At 35.9% G+C, this 20,675-nt stretch overlaps 1 protein-coding gene across 1 annotated transcript in view; it reads left to right on the plus strand.

Annotated features, from left to right (window-relative positions):
- Positions 1-16,837, plus strand: part of LOC145691497 (uncharacterized) — a 43,680-nt gene extending 26,843 nt beyond the window's left edge. The window contains exons 3-4 of the mRNA XM_081766906.1: positions 6,373-6,464; positions 16,685-16,837. Coding sequence (XP_081623032.1) covers positions 6,373-6,464; positions 16,685-16,837 — 245 coding nt within the window. The remainder of the gene's footprint in view (positions 1-6,372; positions 6,465-16,684) is intronic.
- Positions 16,838-20,675: the final 3,838 nt, after the last annotated feature.

The raw sequence follows: 20,675 nt of genomic DNA on the forward strand, positions 1-20,675 counted from the left end.
ATTTCGTCACACTTTCTTGTATGGGGAGGTTTCCTAGGCTGGTTTTGTCTCGTGGTATTCAGTCTAGAATTGTTTTCGTCCGTCGATCATAATTTCTTCTTGCAATACGTCCAGCACACTTTCCAGCTCATATTAAATTATTTAATTAGCACCATCAGTATTCATTCCTATATATTTGGGGTACAAATAGTTCGAATTCACTACTTTCGGAGTACAGACACGCTACTTTTTTAATCTTCAGATCTGGCAACTCTGACTGAATGATTTAAATCAACACAATGTGAGGACCCCCATTTGGTCTAGCGGCTAGCACTCTTGTTTTCGGTTCGCGTGGTCTGGAGTTCGATTTCCGGTAGGGGTAAAGTTGAACGACCGAAGTGGTTCGGATTCCACTATAATCATTAGCTCCACGTCTCCTTTAGCCGTCCTAGTATAACTGTGGGACGATAAACTAAAACAAAACAAAACAAAAGTGAACACTGTGTATTACTAACTGTAAGTTCTTGAATTATTGCATATAGCTATTTGGTATAGATCGAGTTTGAGGTGGTCGGTGGTCAAACTAAAGCAAGTGAAATGTAATTAGAGTGTAATTAGAACTTTTAATTAAGCACGCTCTTAATCTAAAGTGTACACCAGGCCTAAGGCTTAGGGAGAATAACTAGTGTTACTGAAAATATATCAGTTATATTTAATTTCAGTCACAATTTGCATTTACATGTATTGCTGGAACGAAGACTTAAACATTAACATTATAAGTAGCCCAAAGACTATGAAAACCGTCGTCTCTTGAAAGCATTCTTGTACCATGAAACAAATTACGAGTAATTTTAAAATATTTTGTAGTTTATCTATTTGCACATATTTAGAATAATATTTAGCAATTTATTTAAGTGAGCCACACTGCTTAAAATAATGTAACTGCGACTTGTTGTAATTAAGACAACCAGAAACTATTGTTGTAATGTTATAGAAGCAAAGGAAAGCAATGATCATTATAAAAATTTAAGACAAATACATCATTTTAAGCAGTATAACAATCACTACCAATGTGTTTGGTATCTCTGACAGTGTTGCCAGATCTACTGATTTTGCAGGAGATCTCCTACTTTCTCTCCGTTCTACTGATCTACTGCGAAAGAAAATGAAAAGTGAACAATCTCCTGCTTTTTCTTATTTGAGAAGTTGAAGTAATCTATTATTATTAATATTGAATTTTGAATGTTTCCTCACATAAAAAGATGAAATTTCTCTGTTATAATACACTAAGCTCTGTAGAGCGTATAGATATAGAGCTTAACTGTATATAATATGAATCCAAAGAATACAACTGTACGTCATCTTCTATATGCATTATGGTTAGAGTTTTTACGACTTTCTGTAAGATTTACAAGTAAGTGTTGTTTAGCTTGAGACTTGGGTTGGAAGAGTGGCTTAGATCATTTCTCCACGATCGTCAGCAAGAAATCGTCTTACGCCACGATCATGTGTGACTGTACCATATAGCTACGTTATCGCTATGTGCATGAAAAGAAATTTTCCCACTCCACTTTGCTCTTTCACTACGTTTTACTTCACACACGTGTGTATCAAATAATACTAATATAAAACGGGACTTTTCCCTTTCATTTGCTCAACGTAGTTCATCGGAAATGAATTCTGGACTCCTTGTTTTGACTACTGCACCCGTAATAATGGCAAATTTTACTGCTCCCCCTTCCCCGGATTTACATTCAAACGCCACCACTCTATGTGTCTACTGCTTTCTCCTGTTTTTTTATCTTCGAATCTCCTGCTTTTCCAATTGACTGGTCTGGCAACACTGATCTCTGAAACGATTTGAAATAACAATTGTTGTAAATGGCGTTATAAGCATTTAAGTCTTTTGAAAGCATCTGCATGATGAGACGTGATATGTCAGCGCGTTTTCAAAGTAAAGTCTTTAGAAACATTTAAATTTTCCGTTTCTTGTAGCTTTGTTCCTTCATTCATTCGAAATATATTATACCATGATCACAGTATTTGACGCTAAGGTACAGTTGATGCGCATTGCACCGTCCATGCCATTTGAGTTATTAGAGATTTCCAAGCTACACTAAATAATGTATGGGCTATTGTGGTTTTGTTAAATAACTAAATTAGAAATATGTAATACTTTACGTAGCGCAATTTGAGAAAATACAACTATTTTGCTTTAGCAACATTGCTTGTTTATCTAGTGATATTGCAGAGTATCAAGAAAAATTTCCCAACTTGGTACAAAATTTCAGCATTTTTAATAAATATATATATATCGCAGATCCTTGGGGAGGGCTATAGGGACTATAGCCCCCTTTAACGCTCAGGTATGCACTGGATAAAATGGGCTTGAATCCTATTTCCTTTGCACTGGATAAAGCGGCAAACCATGGTTTAGCCCCTCCCTTGATCATATACTGGGTCCGTGGCTATATAGCCAGGATGGCCCATTTTAATCTTTCCACGGAGATATCTCGAAGACGGTTGGACATAAATGAACCAAAGAAAATCTCAAATAGGAAATGCCATGGGGCACACTGAATGGTGTTGTCGCGGCGCCTCACGGGGCCGCCTTTCATGGGGTACCAGGGCCAAACTTTAAAATTTTAAATGGAAACATGGGGCGAGTAATACCTCGTTCCATAGATCTTTAAAAAGTAAAAAGCGTTGTGGCAAAAGATTTTTCATATGGGTCACCGTTTTCAAAATGGCCGCCAAGACATGGTGCCTGTATCAGATAAAACGTCCAGTACCACTAGATCCCTAATATGAAAATAGTTGGAGATAAATGAACAGAATAAAACTCGTATAGGAAAGCACAGAGAGTATTTATCATTCCACGGCTCGAGTATAATGCAACGGGGAAAAAGATTATTAAAATATAATTGACATGATGCAAAAGAGGAAATGATAGAAAATTATCTTTCCGATCTCTGTCCGTAAGTAGGTGAAGCGGGAATGAATGGTAAAATCTCAAATGAGAACCTCACTTTTAGCTATTTGCAATAGATATGGTTTGTCTGAAACACTTGTGTGTACAAATGACTGGTACTATAATGAGTAAAAATAAAGTGAAATAAGGTGAATAAAAATAAGGTGAAATTCAAGTTTAACAACATTTTACTCGCCGCTTCGCCCCTGATAACTTAACGCATTGCGTGCTAGATTTTTGGGACATATCTGCATCAATATGTACCGTTTTGTTACTAAGGATCACAACTGAAATTGAAAGTTATTCGGAATGTAACTGTGGACATCTCAGTGAAACTCATATTCTATCACATGCAAGAAGACATAGAAGGAAAAGAAGCGAACCAATATCATGCAGAGGACTGTTGAACAAACCCAACGTTTGTAAACCTTGTTCTAAAATTGCATTGTTTGACAAATTTGTTTCGCATTTCAGTTGATTCATTTTTGCATCAAACCATTGCGCGCAATCAAAATGGAAGGTACCATTTAATAAGAATTTTACATACTTTATCCCATTACAGAGACATTAATCTCTTATAAAAACACATTTCAAATAACTTTGTTTCTTAGATACAATTTGCAAAAACTAAGGCTCTTATTAGCAATATCACCGATCCTTCCCGCTTCACTCACGTACGGAGTGAGGTTGGAGCGATAATTTTGTAGGAGTTAGATTTCTTCCTTTCCATTATGGCACTTTCACTCTAATCATCTTTTCGACTGTTGCACTCTAATCATCTTTTCGACTGTTGCAACATTCCCGAGCTATAGAATGATAAATACCCTCTGTGATTTCCCTTTCTAATATTTGTTCTGGTGTTTTCATATTAGTGATACTGGACATTTTACCTAATGCAGATACCATGTCTTGGTGGTCATTTTGAAAACGGTGACCCATATGAACAATCTTTTGCAACAGCACTCTTTAGTCTTTAAAGATATGTCGAACGAGGTATCAATTTACAATATTGAAGTTGCGCCCTGGGCCCCCATGAAGGGTGGCCCTGGGAGTCTCCGCGACAATATCAATCGATGTGCCACATGACATTTTCTATTTGAGTTTTTGTTCGATTCATTTATGTTCAACCGTTTTCATATTAGTGGTCTGGTACTGCACGTTTTACTGTATCTGATAAAGGCAACATGTCTTGGATTGGAGGCCACTTTGAATACAGTGCCCGATATGAAAGATCTTTTGCCACAACGCTTTTTAGTCTTTCAAGATCTATAGAACGAGGTACCACTCACCCCTTGCTTCCATTTAAAATTAAAGTTGGGCCCCCGGGAACCCGTGCAGGGCGGACCTGGGTGGCAACGCGACCATATATACATATATATATATATATATATATATATATATATATATATATATATATATATATATATATATATATATATATATAGAGAGAGAGAGAGAGAGAGAGAGAGAGAGAGAGAGAGAGAGAGGGGGAGAGAGAGAGAATTCTAGTTGCATCAGCAGTGGGTTTTGTTTCGGGAGATGCTTGAGGAACGAATAAGAAACATTTGCGTTGTACGTGCAATGCAAAAATTTATCACAAATTTATTTCGGGAGGGGTTTGAGCCCAATAACCACCCCCTAAATACGCCACTGTACATGAGTCAACCGTTCTCATATTATCTAACACAGCAATGAAACAAATTTTGAGTGAAGGTAATTTTAGTATTTATCAATATCAATATTCGAGACGAGACCGAGAGTTTCGAGACTGACCTAAGTCTCGTCTCGGTCTCGTCTCGATTTATAGAGGTCTGTCTCGGTCTCGGTCTCGTCTCGGTGTTTAAAAGTCCGTCTCGGTCTCGGTCTCGTCTCGGTATATAAAACTTAGTCTCGGTCTCGGTACCATCCCTATAAGGGTATGAGATTCGATACTCGTTTGTTCCAGTTCGAGAAGACCAACTAATAATATTGGGATTCGAACCTTGGATCTTGTTATAGGTCTTCCTTAAAACATCATTCATTTGTAAAAGACTAATAGATCCAATAAGGAACCGGCAAGTAAACAAATAGTCTCACTCCCACGGTCTTGGGATTCGGGCGTTTTACATATCAGAGGCATAAGCCGTATACCCACCGTCGCTGGTACGTCAGCTCCAAGATACACTGGTCAATACCTGTAAAAAATACAAGGTGGGACAGCAATGCATGATTTACGCCAGATGGATAGTGGGTCGAGTCGAAAGTAAACATTTGAATTTCACCACTTCACAAATACCTTACCTGTTTAATTCTACTCTAAGCCATGTACACTATTAGAAGGTAATATCCTCCATTCGCTGCGAAAGAGACAATGTAGATCACACACTTTGAAATTATTAAATATTATTTCTCATTGCATATTAAAATTGAGATATTTTGCAAATCACTTATATTTAACTTTTAACTTCAATAAATATAAAACATTTACAAACGTGTGAGAACACAAGATTTGACTTAGAAAAAAGAATGGCCCAATCACTGTGGTATACGAACCGATACGTAAGCGCGCACGACGATTCCGGCAACTATACGGAATAAAATTCACTAGTGCACTGTTGGATAAAAATGAGTTTTGCATCGTTTTCCATAAATTTCCTCATTCGGAAAAGTCAACTACAACCGGTGGATATGTCTACGTCGCTTACTAGAAGTCGGTGCTCTCCTTGACATTGCGAATTGTGAATTTCCGTTATATTATTATGTTGTTTTCATTATTCACTGGTAAATGAAAAGGTAATGATTTGCTTACTTAGATTCGAGTGTTGTGTTGCTCAAATCATCTTATATTATTCTTGGGAGTTAAACACTAAAACTTTACATACTTTAATGGTCTTCGTGAAGACAGAAACTTAGTACATTCACTTCACATGACGGCTAGCAGGACACACACGCTTCTCTTCATGCGTCACATAGTTGCCAGTTAGCAGCGCAAGAATACACTGACAAAACTAAAATATAGTTCGTAGAAAACATTAAGTTTTGACTTATTCTATTGCTAATAATATACAAAGAATGGTTCATAAGTTAATAGAAATCACATTAAAAACACTAATTGTTCCAATAAGTCGTGGAATTGACGATTATTGATAGATTTTTACATTGTCACGTAAAAGTCTGTCATCGTCATGAGGACTTGTGCGTAGGTGTTTATCTCGAGAGTAGCAAAATTCCTCTTCCTTATATGGGCTGACGGGAGGAAGCAGGGCTGTCTGGAAAAGTGAGGCACCTTTTGAGTGACAAATTCCTGAGCATTGTTCTCCTCCAACTGTTAACTGGTTGCGTTTCATTTCTAAGAATTGACGTTGGAAAAATACGAGGGTTGATTTAAAAATTCATGCCAGTCCATCTTGTTATATACTTACTAATCTTTTGTCTTTTTTCAGGTGAGAAAAATTTGAAAACAGGGACTGACGACAATTTTCTAATGAAATTTCTTTGGGTAAATGACCTAGATCCAAAAAAGGCATTTGAAAGGGTAAAGTAATATTATTTATACTAGAAGAGTTTATACTAGTATATTATTTATGCTAAGGAATTCTATAAAAAGAAATTCTCACTTACACATTTCTACTATCTTGAACTTCTAAAGTTATTACTATCTTGAACTTTTAAAGTTATTCTGTGTTCCCCGCATGGAAGTTATCTCGACACTAAGTTATTGTGTGTCCCCTTTATTAAGATTATCTCAACTCTTAAGTTATTGTGTGTTTCTTTTATTGAAGTTATCACGACATAAATATGTTATACTTTAACTACATCCATACGATAAATTAATGTTTAGTAGACGATTTAACAGCAACTAAATCTAAAATCGAATTGTAAAAATATGTAACAATTGAGAATGGAGCTGTGGATCTGGATTTAATTAAAACTCTTGAATTGATTTCAATATGTCACTTTGAAGAGAACAAAAGATGCTTTTTTCCTTCCCAATATAATGCATATTATTAGATTTTAATAATTGTGATACAAAATTGGATAATCAACGTGCTTTAGATCTAATAATAGAAATGTCGGACTATCATCTATTTTCTTCTCTCTTCTTATGACGGAATTATTTCTTACATTCTAACTTTAAAAATACAACAGATGTTCATAGAAAAAGTTGTTGTAGTTTTAGATTTAATTAATGTGTCTATAGCACTTCAAAGTATTGGTCGCTATATATGCTTGCGTTGACATGCACTTATTTATCATTCTTATGCATGTATGTGTGCATATTGGTTTTGTTTGAATGCTTATTTCATATTATATGTTGTATTCATTTGTACCAAATTTTGAAGTTTTGGAGGCCAAAATTAAGAATACATTTATTGTTATTTGAAAATAACATTAAAAAACAACATATGCACCATTATATTCCAGATTTTCTGTCATTTTCCCGGCAGCCCCGTAGTCTGCGTCGCTATTGACCTTCTGTAGCTTCTGATTAAAAAAAAAAAAAAAAGAAAAGAAAAGAAAAGAAAAAATGGCACATGGTTTTCATAGTACTGTTTTGAAACTAACTTAACGCCATTCAAGGAGTGCCACAGAGACCGAAACAAGCGATACTCTGACATGCCAGGTCTGGGCTATATGCTGACATCAAAAACTTTCCAGCCAAGTTCTCTCAATTTATTACGTTAGAGATGTATGCGGTCTGGCGTTATCAGTGTAGTATATGACACCCGAGTTCCGGCCGTTTCTTTTGAATTGCTAGTTTAACTTGCACTAATTGTTAACAGCGCAGGTCCGAGTATATCATTCTACTAGGCGGCAACAGCTCATATCCAGCATGCCTTTACAATCTCATCAAACGGACAGCATAACTTTCCTGGGCGTCAATGTGGACTTTGCCATAAATTGTGGAGCGCAGCTTCTCCTTATTTTGATACTTTTCACCATTCGTGAGTGACCGTTTCAAAAATGGCACGAGTTCGTTACGTTTAAGGTTGGTTTAAAAAGACAAGTTTTCAAATTTTTAGAAAAGAAACTTCATAATCTATCGAAGGCAATAATTTGTGCAGATTTTTTATTTAGAAATTTCTTCATTGTTGGAATGGTTTGATTGTTGAAATGGATATCCAAACCTTTAACAATGGAACTGTTTCAACAATTAAGAAAATTCTGAATAAAAAATCGGCACGGATTGTTCCCTTTAATAGGTTATGAAGTTCCTTATGTAAAAATTTGAAGTCTCTAAGTTGAAATTTGTAAGAGAAATTGTAAATTTTCGTGAAAGGTAAAAAATGCACGGGAGAGATACGAAGACTGTAGTGACATCTATCGGCAAAACTTGTCCCTTTACACTAACCTTAAGTAGAGATTTGCAGAAAGAAATGCCATAGAGTAAATCGTTTTGAGTCAGATCATGTGACACTCAAACGTAGAGCTTCTTTTTGTAGCTAACTTTCTCTAAAACGTTTAATACTGTTTGCTGATGGATGCTTAGGTCATTGGCGATGTAATGACTGCTTATATGCTCTTCTTGCTCAACTTTTGTTAGGATATCGTCCACTTTTTCTGTGATTGATCGCATACTGTAATAAGCATTATGGACATCGAAACGTGTAGAACGAAAGCAACTGAATCACCTTTTGAGCCTGTTTCGATAACGTATCATGCCCGTAAACAGCACACAATTCTTCATGGTGATGCATAGCATTTGTGCCTTTATTGAAATAAAATTGTAAAATGTAGTGTAGTTTTCACAAAAGTTCATTCATCTTTACAGCGCAATACGTTTCGCCTGATTATAAGATTTCCAGCACATTTTGCACTTGTACTAGCTTCAACTGTCAGTTGTCAAATGACGTTAGCCCTGACCCGCTAAAATATTTGCAGATTCCAAAGCTTTGAGGATAGGAAGATGCAATTCTGTAATCTTATTGGCCGACACAAGTATGACATCAAGAATAGATTAATTGAATCGAGAAAGATGTCTCATACCATAGCAAACAGCACTAGTCGTACTTAGTGTTCGTAGTTAGAGGGAAATTTCCCTAATGTAGGTAAATTTAACAAGAAGTTTTTTTTTTCGATAAATTGTGAAAAGCCAGGGAAATTCTCGCGCTAAGTAATTGACCAACATAAATGTTTAAATTTTTCTTTGTTCTTCAGAAATAAACCAATACAATAGCAATAATACAGTGTGTCCGTCAAGTTGTGCAACCCAAAGTTTGATTGTGTATATCTTTTGATCTAAAAATGATAAAGACCTGCGACTTGAAACAAATGTAAACATGTTCTATGCAAATATTTTCGAGATCATGACCAATGCTGGAACTTGTAACGTTTTTGTGTAGTAACGAAAGAAACTACCGTAAGTGTAAAATAAAAAAATGTGCAAAATGAAGAAAATCAATATTCAGTTGCAGAAAACTGATTTCCTGTGGGTGAATTCCTGTATATATGCACAGTATGCATCAACATTTATCCATTGTTGCTAAAATGTGATAATGTTGATGTAATGTTGCCATATAAAAAGGCTATTTAATGCGTCCGTAAAATGGGTATATTTTGACAGAAACGAGGCTCCTGGCAACAATGTTGTAAAATTACTCCAACAGATGTGTTTTAGATTAATTAATGATAAGCACATAATTGATAATATGAATTTTTATGCAAAAATTTGCGATATCTCCACGAAACTCAATGTCCGTGAACCTGGTCCCTCCCACATCGGCACTAATTTTAAAAAAACATGCCAAAAATTAGTGCCCAATTAGTGCTGACGACCTGTAATGTTAAAAAAAAATTGTGCCGTTACACAGACTTCAAAAAACAAAAAAGATTCTGGGTGGGGCTAGGTTCACGCTAGCCCCACCCACTCAACCGAACGAGATGAAACCTATACCCAAAGTTAGAGTTAAATTAGTGCTGTTGATACCGCATGAAAAGAAAATTAGTGCTATTATCAGAAGGCCGAAATATATTCGAAAATGTTCAATGTCGGCATCATCAAAGAAAACAAAAGATCCCTCATTTTTATGGTAAGATATACAGTACTAATCTTCTTTCTATGCTGTATCGTCAGCACTAATTTAGCACTAATTTTTGACATACTTTTCCAAATTAGTGCTGTTACACAAATATCAAAAAACCAAGAATATGTGGGTGGGGCTAACGTGAACCTGGCCCCACCCACTCAACCGATTGAGATGAAACCTATGCACAATGTTAGTTGTAAATTAGTGCTGTCGATACCGCAGAAAAAGAAAATTAGTGCCATTATCAGTAGGCCAAATATATTCGAAAATCTAATATGGCGGCATCATCAAAGAAAACAAAAGATCCCTCATTTTTATGATGATATATAGCACTAATTTTCTTTCTATGCGGTATCGTCAGCACTAATTTAGCACTGATTTTTGGCATAGTTTTCAAAATTAGTGCTGTTACACAAACGTCAAAAAAACAAGAATATGTGGGTGGGGCTAGCGTGAACCTGGCCCCACCCACTCAACCGATTGAGATTAAACCTATGCACAATGTTAGTGTTAAATTAGTGCTGTCGATACCGCATAGAAAGAAAATTTGTGTCATTATCAGTAGGCCAAATATATTCGAAAATCTAATATGGCGGCATCATCAAAGAAAACAATCGATCCTCATTTTTATCATACTATACAAAGCACTAATTTTCTTTCTATGCGGTATCGTCAGCACTAATTCAGCACTAATTTTTGGCATAGTTTACAAAATCAGTGCTATTACACAAACTGCTAAAACCGCACTACTGTTTCCTTTATTGCTTATCTGCAGGTGTTGAGTTATGTCATGAATCTCCCATATGAAATACATTTGGATATTTTATTGTTCCAAATCCAATCACATTCGAAAGCACTAATTACCTCTAATAGTGCAATTGTTAGTGATTCGTAAGTGCTTCGTAGTGTACCAACAACTGAAGTTAATGCTTTATTAGTATAGGTGCTAAAAATAAAATAGGTTTGAACGTTAGGGTGAAGTTAGTTGTCCCACATCAAGTACTAACTAAAAAATGAGTGGCATTCGTTAGTACATCATTAGTGCTTCGAAAAACTAACAGTTGCAATAATGTTGGACTATTAGTTTAGTTATGGCCAATTACATGTCACGAAATTCACATAAGAAATATATGGGGAATTTTTCATTGCATTGATTCCCGCCAAATTCATATGCACTAATAATCTCTTCTAAGGAAATCGTTAATGCATTTTTAGTTCTTCTTTGTGTACCAACACCTAATGTTAGTGTTTCGTTAATATAGGCCGTGCGTGAACTTGGCGCCCCCACTTCAAGCACTAACAAAAATATTAGTACCATTCCTTAGTGCATCTTTAGTGGTTGTATGAAACACTAACAATTTCGTTAGTGCTTCACTGTTAGTGTATTTATGTCAAATTACATGTCAGAAAACACAGATAAGAAATGTATGTTAAATTTTTCATTGCGTCAAATTTCCGCCAAATTCAAAAGCACTAATGATCTCTTCCAGTGCAATCGTAAGTGCATCATTAGTACTTCTTAGTGCAGCAACCACTAACGCTAGTGCTTCATTCGTGTAGGTGCTAAAAGTAAAATATCTTTCGATTTTGCTTGAACTCCCCCCCCCCGAAAAAATTAGTGATATTTATTAGTATATCGATAGTGCTTTCATTAAACACTAACAGCTTGTATGGAATTTGATGTTTCTGAAGTTGGCCCTTCAATAAAAATCTTCAATAAATTACAATATATGGTAGCACTAACGTTAATGCTTAGTACGTTTAAATGCACTAACAATGCTATAACGATTGACGTTAACCCCATGTTTCTACATCAATTTGTATAGATATGGATATTTCTGGAGTTGTACCCCAACTAAAAATATCCAATAACTCGTAAACTCTGATACCACTAACATTAGTGCTTAATGCGTTTACGCGCATTAACGATGCACTAAGGATTGCCATTAACCCCAAATTTCTACGTCAATTTATATGGAATTTGATATTTTTGAAGTTGGCCCCCACCAAAAATCTTCAATAACTCGTAAACTCTGATATCACTAACGTTAGTGCTTAGTGCGTTTAGTGGACTAATGATGCACTAACAATCGCGACGTTTGTTGTAATTTGGAAGGTGGGAGCCAAACTTCAGACACGTCGCATAGAAAAATATTAGTGCTATGTATAAACCTGCTTGTAGTTTTCTCCCATCTCTTCCAAATTACACCAAACGTCACACATCGTTAGTGCATTGTTAGTGCACTTAAACGCACTAGGCACAAAGGGTAGTGCTATCTGAGTTTACGAGTAATTGAAGATTTTTGGTGAGGGGCGAACTTCAGAAATATCAGATTCCATATAAATTTATGTAGAAACATGGAGTTAACGGCAGTCGTTAGTGCATCGTTAGTGCACTTAAACGCACTAAGCACTAACGTTAGTGTCATCATATTTTGTGATTTATTGAATACTTTTGGTGGTGGGGCTGCTTCAGAAATATCAAAATCCGTACAAATGGACGTAGAAACATGGGGTTAACGGCAATTACAAATCCATCATTAGTGGGGAGAATAACTACATATGAAGTTGGCCCCTACCAAAAATCTTCAATATCTCGTAAATTGTGATTGCACTAGTGTCATTCGTTAGTGCTTCCTAGTGCACCGACAACTAACGTTAGCGCTCCATTAGTGTAGGCTCTACAAGTAGAAAAACATTTGGGACCAGCGTGAATTTGGCTCCCATTTTAAGCACTAACGGAAAGTAAGCTTCATTCGTTCATGCATCGTTTGTGCTTCTCGAAAACACACATAGTTTCGTAAATGCTTAACTATTGATGTAGATATGGCTAATTACATGTCACGAAACTCCATAGGCGTTAAATTTCCACCAAAATCAAAAGCACTGATGATCCCTTCTAGCGCAATTGTTAGTGCATTGCTAGTACTTCTTAATGCACAACAACCTACCGTTCCTGATTTATTAATGTAGGTGCTACAAGTAAATACAAAATTTTTGAAAACAGCGTTAACTTGGCAGAAATAATGAAAATATTAGTGCCATTTTTGTCGTTTTTGTAACAGCACTAATTTTGAAAACTATGCCAAAAAATTAGTGCTAAATTAGTGCTGACGATACCGCAAAGAAAGAAATATAGTAATATGTATAGTATGATAAAAATGAGGATCGATTGTTTTTTTGATGATGCCGCCATATTAGATTTTTGAATTTATTTGGCCTACTGATAATGACACTAATTTTCTTTTTCTGTGGTATCGACAGCACTAATTTAACACTAACATTGTGCATAGGTTTCATCTCAATCGGTTGAGTGGGTGGGGTCAGGTTCACGCTAGCCCCATCCATTTATTCTTGGTTTTTTGACGTCTGTGTAACAGCACTACTTTTGAAAACTATGCCAAAAATTAGTGCTAAATTGGTGCTGACGGTACCGCATAGAAAGAAAATTAGTGCTATGTAAAGTATGATAAAAATGAGGATCGATTGTTTTCTTTGATGATGCCGCCATATTAGATTTTCGAATATATTTGGCCTATTGATAATTGCACTAATTTTATTTTTATGCGGTATCAACAGCACTAATTTAACACTAACATTGTGCACAGGTTTCATCTCAATCGGTTGAGTGGGTGGGGCTAGGTTCACGCTAGCCCCACCCACATATTCTTGTTCTTTTACTTCTGTGTAACAGCACTAATTTTGAAAACAATGCCAAAAATTAGTGCTAAATTAGTGCTGACGACACCGCATAGAAAGAAAATTAGTGGTATGTATAGTATGATAAAAATGAGAATCGATTGTTTTCTTTGATGATGCCCCCATATTAGATTTTTGAATATATTTGACTTACTGAAAATGACACTAATTTTCTTTTTATGCGGTATCGACAGCACTAATATAACACTAACATTGTGTATAGGTTTCATCTCAATCGGTTGAGTGGGTGGGGCTAGGTTCACGCTAGCCCCACCCACATATTCTTGTTTTTTTGACGTCTGTGTAACAGCACTAATTTTGAAAACAATGCCAAAAATTAGTGCTAAATTAGTGCTGACGATACCGCATAGAAAGAAAATTAGTGCTATGTATAGTATGATAAAAATGTGGATCAATTGTTTTCTTTGATAATGCCGCCATATTAGATTTTCGAATATATTTGGCCTACTGATAATGGCACTAATTTTCTTTATATGTGGTATCGACAGCACTAATTTAACACTAACATTGTGCATAGGTTTAATCTCAATCGGTTGAGTGGGTGGGGCCAGGTTCACGCTAGCGCCACCCACATATTCTTGGTATGGCCACCTACATATATATACCGGTAAAAGACTGTAAAAAAAACGTATGGTCTATAAAAGGAAACAAGTGATAACCAAAAGAGATTAGTCGCAACCAGTGGCGTATTTACGATTTTGTTTCGGGAGGGGCTTTGCCTGGAAATGTGAAAATTCTGCAAGATACTTCATTTACTTTACTATACTAAGTAAGATTTCAGGGGGGGCTTAAGCCCGGAAGCCACCCCCCTAAATACACCATTGGTCGCAACAATACTGTAAACCATCGAAGTAAACAAGGCTGGATTTAGAGAAGTGCTGGATAAGAGATGGCGCAGTAAACACTAAATATTGGAGAGCTTTGCTCTCATTTTTTATCCAATTTTTACTATTTACAATTCATTACTTTGGACAATTTTATTATTTGTTACAATCTTCATATACTGTTTTTCATTTTCAATATGTTCATGCGCCGCTTATTCTTCTTTATTACATTAATAGTGTGATACACAATTATATTTAAAATGCAAATTCGGTTATCTTGGCACGTGTCATTTCAGTACATATTCTTATTTCAAACAATTTATAATTAAAACAAATATAGTGACGTAGTCCACAGGGTTCTAAGGCCGGGACTTCCTTTATAAATCTCCCGTAAAGGAGGTAACTGAAACTGAGAAGTACTACCACAAAGCGCCATCAAAATAACTTTACACATAAAGGTATGAAGTTACATTTTTATCGTTGAATTACCTTTTTATAACCCAAGGAATTATTTTCTATTCTTCTCTATGTAATATAATCGTTCGAAATCCAAATAAGTGCCAATATATATACACTAGATTCCCGAGTATCTGGCTCGTGACTATCCGGCCTATTTTTCTTCTATCGTAATTAAATGAGGAAGGCAAGATGTTGCATTGGCAACATTGCCAAGGCATTTTTAGCGGGCGTCTGCTATGATCCTCCTACGTGTCGTGTGCAAAATAAGTTGTGACAGGAAAAGAGCAGCGTTCTGTTCCTTGTTCATTGTTCCGTCAGTGTGTAACGGACTTCAATCAGTACGTAGAGTACTGTATTAGTAAATTGTCCTAATGGTATGCTTAATGAGTTCATAGAACTCCGGCTTATCCGGTTTTTTGTTATCCGACCTGCCCTTCCGCTACATTAGGCCGAATATTCGGAAGTCTACTGTATATAGGATGTTTCACAATACATATGGGAAGTCTTTCTACTCACGAAAGAAAACCAAACATAGTCAATATGCACGTAGGTCGAAATCGGATTTGTTTCTTAGTTACAAGCTTCGCAACACGAAACAAAATGAAGATCTTTGAACAAACATTATTGGTTTAACAGGAACCGGTGTAGAAAAGTTGACAGGAACCCACAATTCAAATGGGTTTCAAGCTGTTAACGGTAATGAGAACTTTCGCCATTTCCATGTTTCAGCCCACTGATTTACATGAGGAATTATTTTTTCTGTTTTCTTTGAAATTAATTAAATTTTTAATGGTTTAATGTCGACCCGTGGCGGCTCAATAATACTGTTTTCACCTCTGATAAATGGGGGTCCCTGGTTTGATCCCAGCTCGCGCCAAGTGAGCTTTGTGATGGACAATCACCGCCTGCATGGGTTTTCTTGGTGTTCTTCAAATTCCTCCCACTTTCTTCATTCCGCCATTTCGTTCATTATCATTAATAACTTCGTTGCTTAACTGTAGGACGTTAAACTAAAAAAGAATATTTTATTTATGGACTGATTTTCTTCTAAGTCTACTTAAATTGTTTGCTTAAGATGAGATTATATGAGACATGGACCTACAGTTTCAGTTGAGTTGATTTTGAGTTTAACGGCCCTTTCAGCAGCGAGGCTATATGAGACGGGATCTACTGATTAACGTGGAATCCGAACCATATGAGCCCCCGTCGCAAATCGAACCCAGGTGTCCCATGCCAAAGGCGCGTGCGTTAACCGCTTAGCTACGAAGGAGCTCTGGATCTACAGTTTAGTATAGGATCCGAACCACCCGCCGGGAATTTTTGCACTAATACGTGCATGACTAATATTTGCACGATGTCTTTTACGTTTCTTGTGCGATAGGTGATCTGTTATCTAATGACCATATTCTTTAATATTCTGTATGTCTGGAACGGTGCTGTATAACGTATATATTGACCAATACAAGTCTATCCGTTAAGAACCATCTGAAGTTCCATTCTTAAAGAACCATTCTGTGCGTATTACATTCGAGTTACGCTCCTTCATCTATTTATATGTGAGGATAAGGTTAATTTTAACTTCAAACTCGTTAGTATTGGCTATTAAGAAGGCAGATTTTATATACATTCTGTGGAAGATTTTAATTTCAAGTATTATAGGTCGAATATAATTTACATTGTTTTCTTTTTCTCACTAATAATATATTTCACCATTGTATTTGTAGATAATCAAATACTACAGAACAAGGAAAGATAAAAGTCGTAATTTCTGTCATGAGAATCCATTGAAGTACAAACATCTCTTTCCTTTAAATTTGTTTCGACTACTAAAGAACAGGGACAAAGATGGAAGACTTATAGTAGTGTGTTATGAATAAGGCCCGGATTTTTATGTTTTTACATATTTTTTCCTTTGTATGTACGCTGGTGAAAATATGAAATGTTCGCAAAATACGAAGTAAGAAGCCATATAAACCAAAATCACGTTACATATTTTTACATATTTTGAAGTCTGTTACATATTTTCCGTCTACTGTACATATTTTTAAATAAATTCAGTTTTCTGGCTCCTTTTCGCTAATTTTCTTTAAATAATACGCAAATAAAAATAGGCCTATATATGTAATAACAACTCAAAAAGTACTTTATTTAATTATCTGTATTTTTTCTCTCACTTTGTTCAACCGATTTGCATTGAGGGAAAGCTAGGTTAAACCAAATCGTACACTCTATAATATGCAAAAAAAAAAAAAAAAAAAAAACCGTCGTCAGTTACCGCTTTCAATCCTGAAAAAAATCTGTTTTCTTATATATAAATAAAGAAAACAATATAAGGATTTTTGTGCTTATCGCCTTTGCAAGCAGACGCCACTCGGGTGTGCCGACAAAACAAACTAAAACGCATACAGTTGGCTGGCTTTCTCACCTTTTTTGTATGTGCAACCTCTACGGAAACACAAGAAACTCAACATTGTGCAGGGAGAAACAGGTGCGAAAATTGCCCGAAAGTTGCAGTCAGTTTTGAAGAGTAATCCAGGATAACTAACATTGAGGACTGCATGCAGGATATTGGATGGAGAAGAAACGGAGGCACCTGAGGAAATCAGTCCTGGAAAATGTCATTTGCTGAAGTTCGCGCCTGTCACTTCCTGCGACGTGGAAAGGTCTTTCTCAGCCTATAAAAGGATCCTGACTGACCAACGACTCTCTTTAGCTCCTGAACAATTGGAAAAGTATGTAGTGGTTCATTGAGCATCAGCAAAGTAAGCGCTTTTTTTTCTAAGATTTTTTCATCATATACAATAATGTGGTTTTCATTTTTTCTGAGACAATTTCATTTGTTACTAGTAAAAGCTTGAAGTATCTGTGGCAAGTGAGAGATTTTTTCGAATACCATCATATAAAATACTTAGTGGTTCATGGTGCGCTCCGAAAGTAAGCGCTTGTTATTTTAAATATTTTTTTCTCTTTTGATATTCAATAATGTGATTTTCATTTCTCCACGAGACAATTTTATTTGTTCTTAGTGAAAATTTGAAGGTATCAGTGACAAGTTAGTGACAAAGTTTTTCCATTGCGTAAAATTATTTAGTGGTTCATTGTTCGTCCCAAAAGTAAGTGCCTTTTGTTTAAATAAATATTTTTTTTGTGTTTATATGTTCAATAATGTGATTTTTTAACTTCTTTATACATATTTTCATTTGTTTCTTCTGAAAATTTGTACGTATCTGTAGGAAGTTATTTACACTTGTTAAGCTTTTATTACATAAATATGTTACAGTATATTAATTAGCTAAGAAAATAGCACAGACACAAAATAAACACGAAAAAATATTTTTACATATTTTCATATTTTAAACATATTTCTTACATATTTCATTGATTTTTGCTACATATTTATGTACATATTTCGGTACTTTGGACTACATAAAAATCCGGGCCTTAGTTATGAAGGTAAGAAGTTTTTAATTTATTTCAGCAATAATTCTCATAACTTCTTTTGATCTGACGTGAATAACACACGATTAATACTCGTTGGGTGAAAAAGACTGTTATAAATTCTGTGATATTGATTCTTGTTTATTAAGAAACATGTACTGTACATGTCCTTTGTTACATAAGAGAGCAAAAGAAAATATTAAATTTCAACATAGACACCTATGTTATTAACCAGCTTACTCAAACGGCCAGAGGTGCAATATTGATACTTTTTTCTTTTCTTTTCTTTTCTTTTCTTTTTTTAAGGAAGTCAGGTGGGATGTTGGCAATAACTTCTTAAATCCATGCGTTTTATCCCTAGTTTCAAGGCCTCCCAGCTGTCCTATTTTTCCTATATTTTGGAAATTTGTGTATGTTTGTCCCATATTTTAATCTTGTCCTTTATTTCCTGTATTTTTCAGTCATTGGATTATTAAAAATACAAGCCAAGGGTAGTTTCAGTGATAATTTAAATTGCTACATATTAGGAATATGATAAATGTGTCTTAGCATTTTCTTCTGAGGACTAGTCACTAATTCTCACTCTATTTTCCCATGTCTACTCTTTTTTATCTTTGTTTCCTATGTGCTTGTTCTTCCCCAGCGAAGCTTAACAGGAACCTTGCCATGCTCTAGTTTCTTATAACGCAAGGTGTATCAGTGTTTTCTTTCAACAGTGTTTGCAGCAGTATTGGCTGGCCATTGAGGTGTGTTGGTATTCACCAACTTTCCCAGTGCCTTCCAATATTGCTGTGCATAATATATAGTGTTCCCGCGTCCTGGTCCTGGAAATAAAGTGTGTTGTGAAAACGCCCGGGAAAAGTCATAGAAAGCAGAAAAAGTGTGAAAATCCTAGAAATTATTTATGAACTGGAAAAAGCCTGAAATTTATAGTGTACTTAGGTATAACAGTTGTTAGAAGTGTGTATGTAATTCTCAGAGTTATGATGAATAAAATTCCTTTTACATTGTTTATTTGAGAGGGAAATACAGTAGAGCGTCGATTATCCGAACGTCGTTCAACCAAACGACCGCTTAACCGAACTGTGTACTCGCTCGCACCTGTTACTCTCCCACCCTACCGTCCATCATCCCCCTCACTCCCAAACCAAGTTTTCCACAGTAGTCGCCGCACTGAGCCACCTCTGGCGGAACATTGCTTCTAATGGGGCCTTCATAAGGCGCTGCTGACCGGCCAAGCCGCCAGTCGCTGTGTTTCAACAATCAGCACACTTCTGTCGGTTTGGCACTGGCTGTAGAAGTACAGTACAGTACAGTACAGTACAGTTCGATTATCCGAACAAACCAGTTTTCCGAACACCCATGTCCCCCAATTACTTCGGATAATCGACGCTCTACTGTACGTTGATCATTTTTCTTTAATCAGAGAATCAAGTCATTTATTCCAATCAGTTTCTTTTTCTTCTTTTTTTTTTCAAAACAATGTAGCAGGTCTATTAAGTTTTAAAAGCAAAAGGCTATATATATTCTTATTTTTGTTTTAATCTAAATCTTGTTTCCAGTTGCCTATTGGGGTGAAGGGTGGCCTTTTCTTACAATACATTTTTATTTTATTTTTATTTATTTATTTGTGCTTCAGATCATAATATTCTATTGTATAAACCAAACTGTACTATATTTTTTAAATGTCCTGCTGGGAGGCCTGAGCTTCACAAGAAAAAATCCACAAGATTGGCCATATCTTCGTGCCAAATCAGAATTAAGTCCGCAAATTGCATCCTTCGGTCACAGTTACGAATTTCAACTTTTGTTTCATAATACAGCTTCCATGGGCGAGTTCTTTATGCAAAACCACGTATTGTATGCTCTGATGATCCACTTTCGCAAGCTGCTTAACATGTTGATTTTTTTCAGGCTGTGGGCAAACATTTTTTGAACTCTTACCACATTTTCCTTCGACCCTGATGTATTATAGATGGGTGGCCACTTCTTATTACATCATTGAGCTTGCGGTAATTTATAAGCTTATATGTGGTATTATATAGCTTATATTAGTGTGACAATACTTCACTTTCTCTGAACGAATTATAGCATTCACCCGATTAACTGCAGGCCACCAACTCTGCACTAAAACGATTTATTTCCGCACTTCATAGCTCGTAGCTTTCTGAGCTCGCTCATAAACAGATAAGCGGTTCGCCATGTTTGTTTACATTGCGTAGCGGTCAACAATTGGCTTAATTGAAGCAGGTAATGTAAATCCACTGCCTGACTCAC

Source organism: Thermobia domestica, chromosome 8, assembly GCF_964235325.1.
Source record: "Thermobia domestica chromosome 8, izTheDome1.hap1.1, whole genome shotgun sequence".
Classification (NCBI taxonomy): domain Eukaryota; kingdom Metazoa; phylum Arthropoda; class Insecta; order Zygentoma; family Lepismatidae; genus Thermobia; species Thermobia domestica.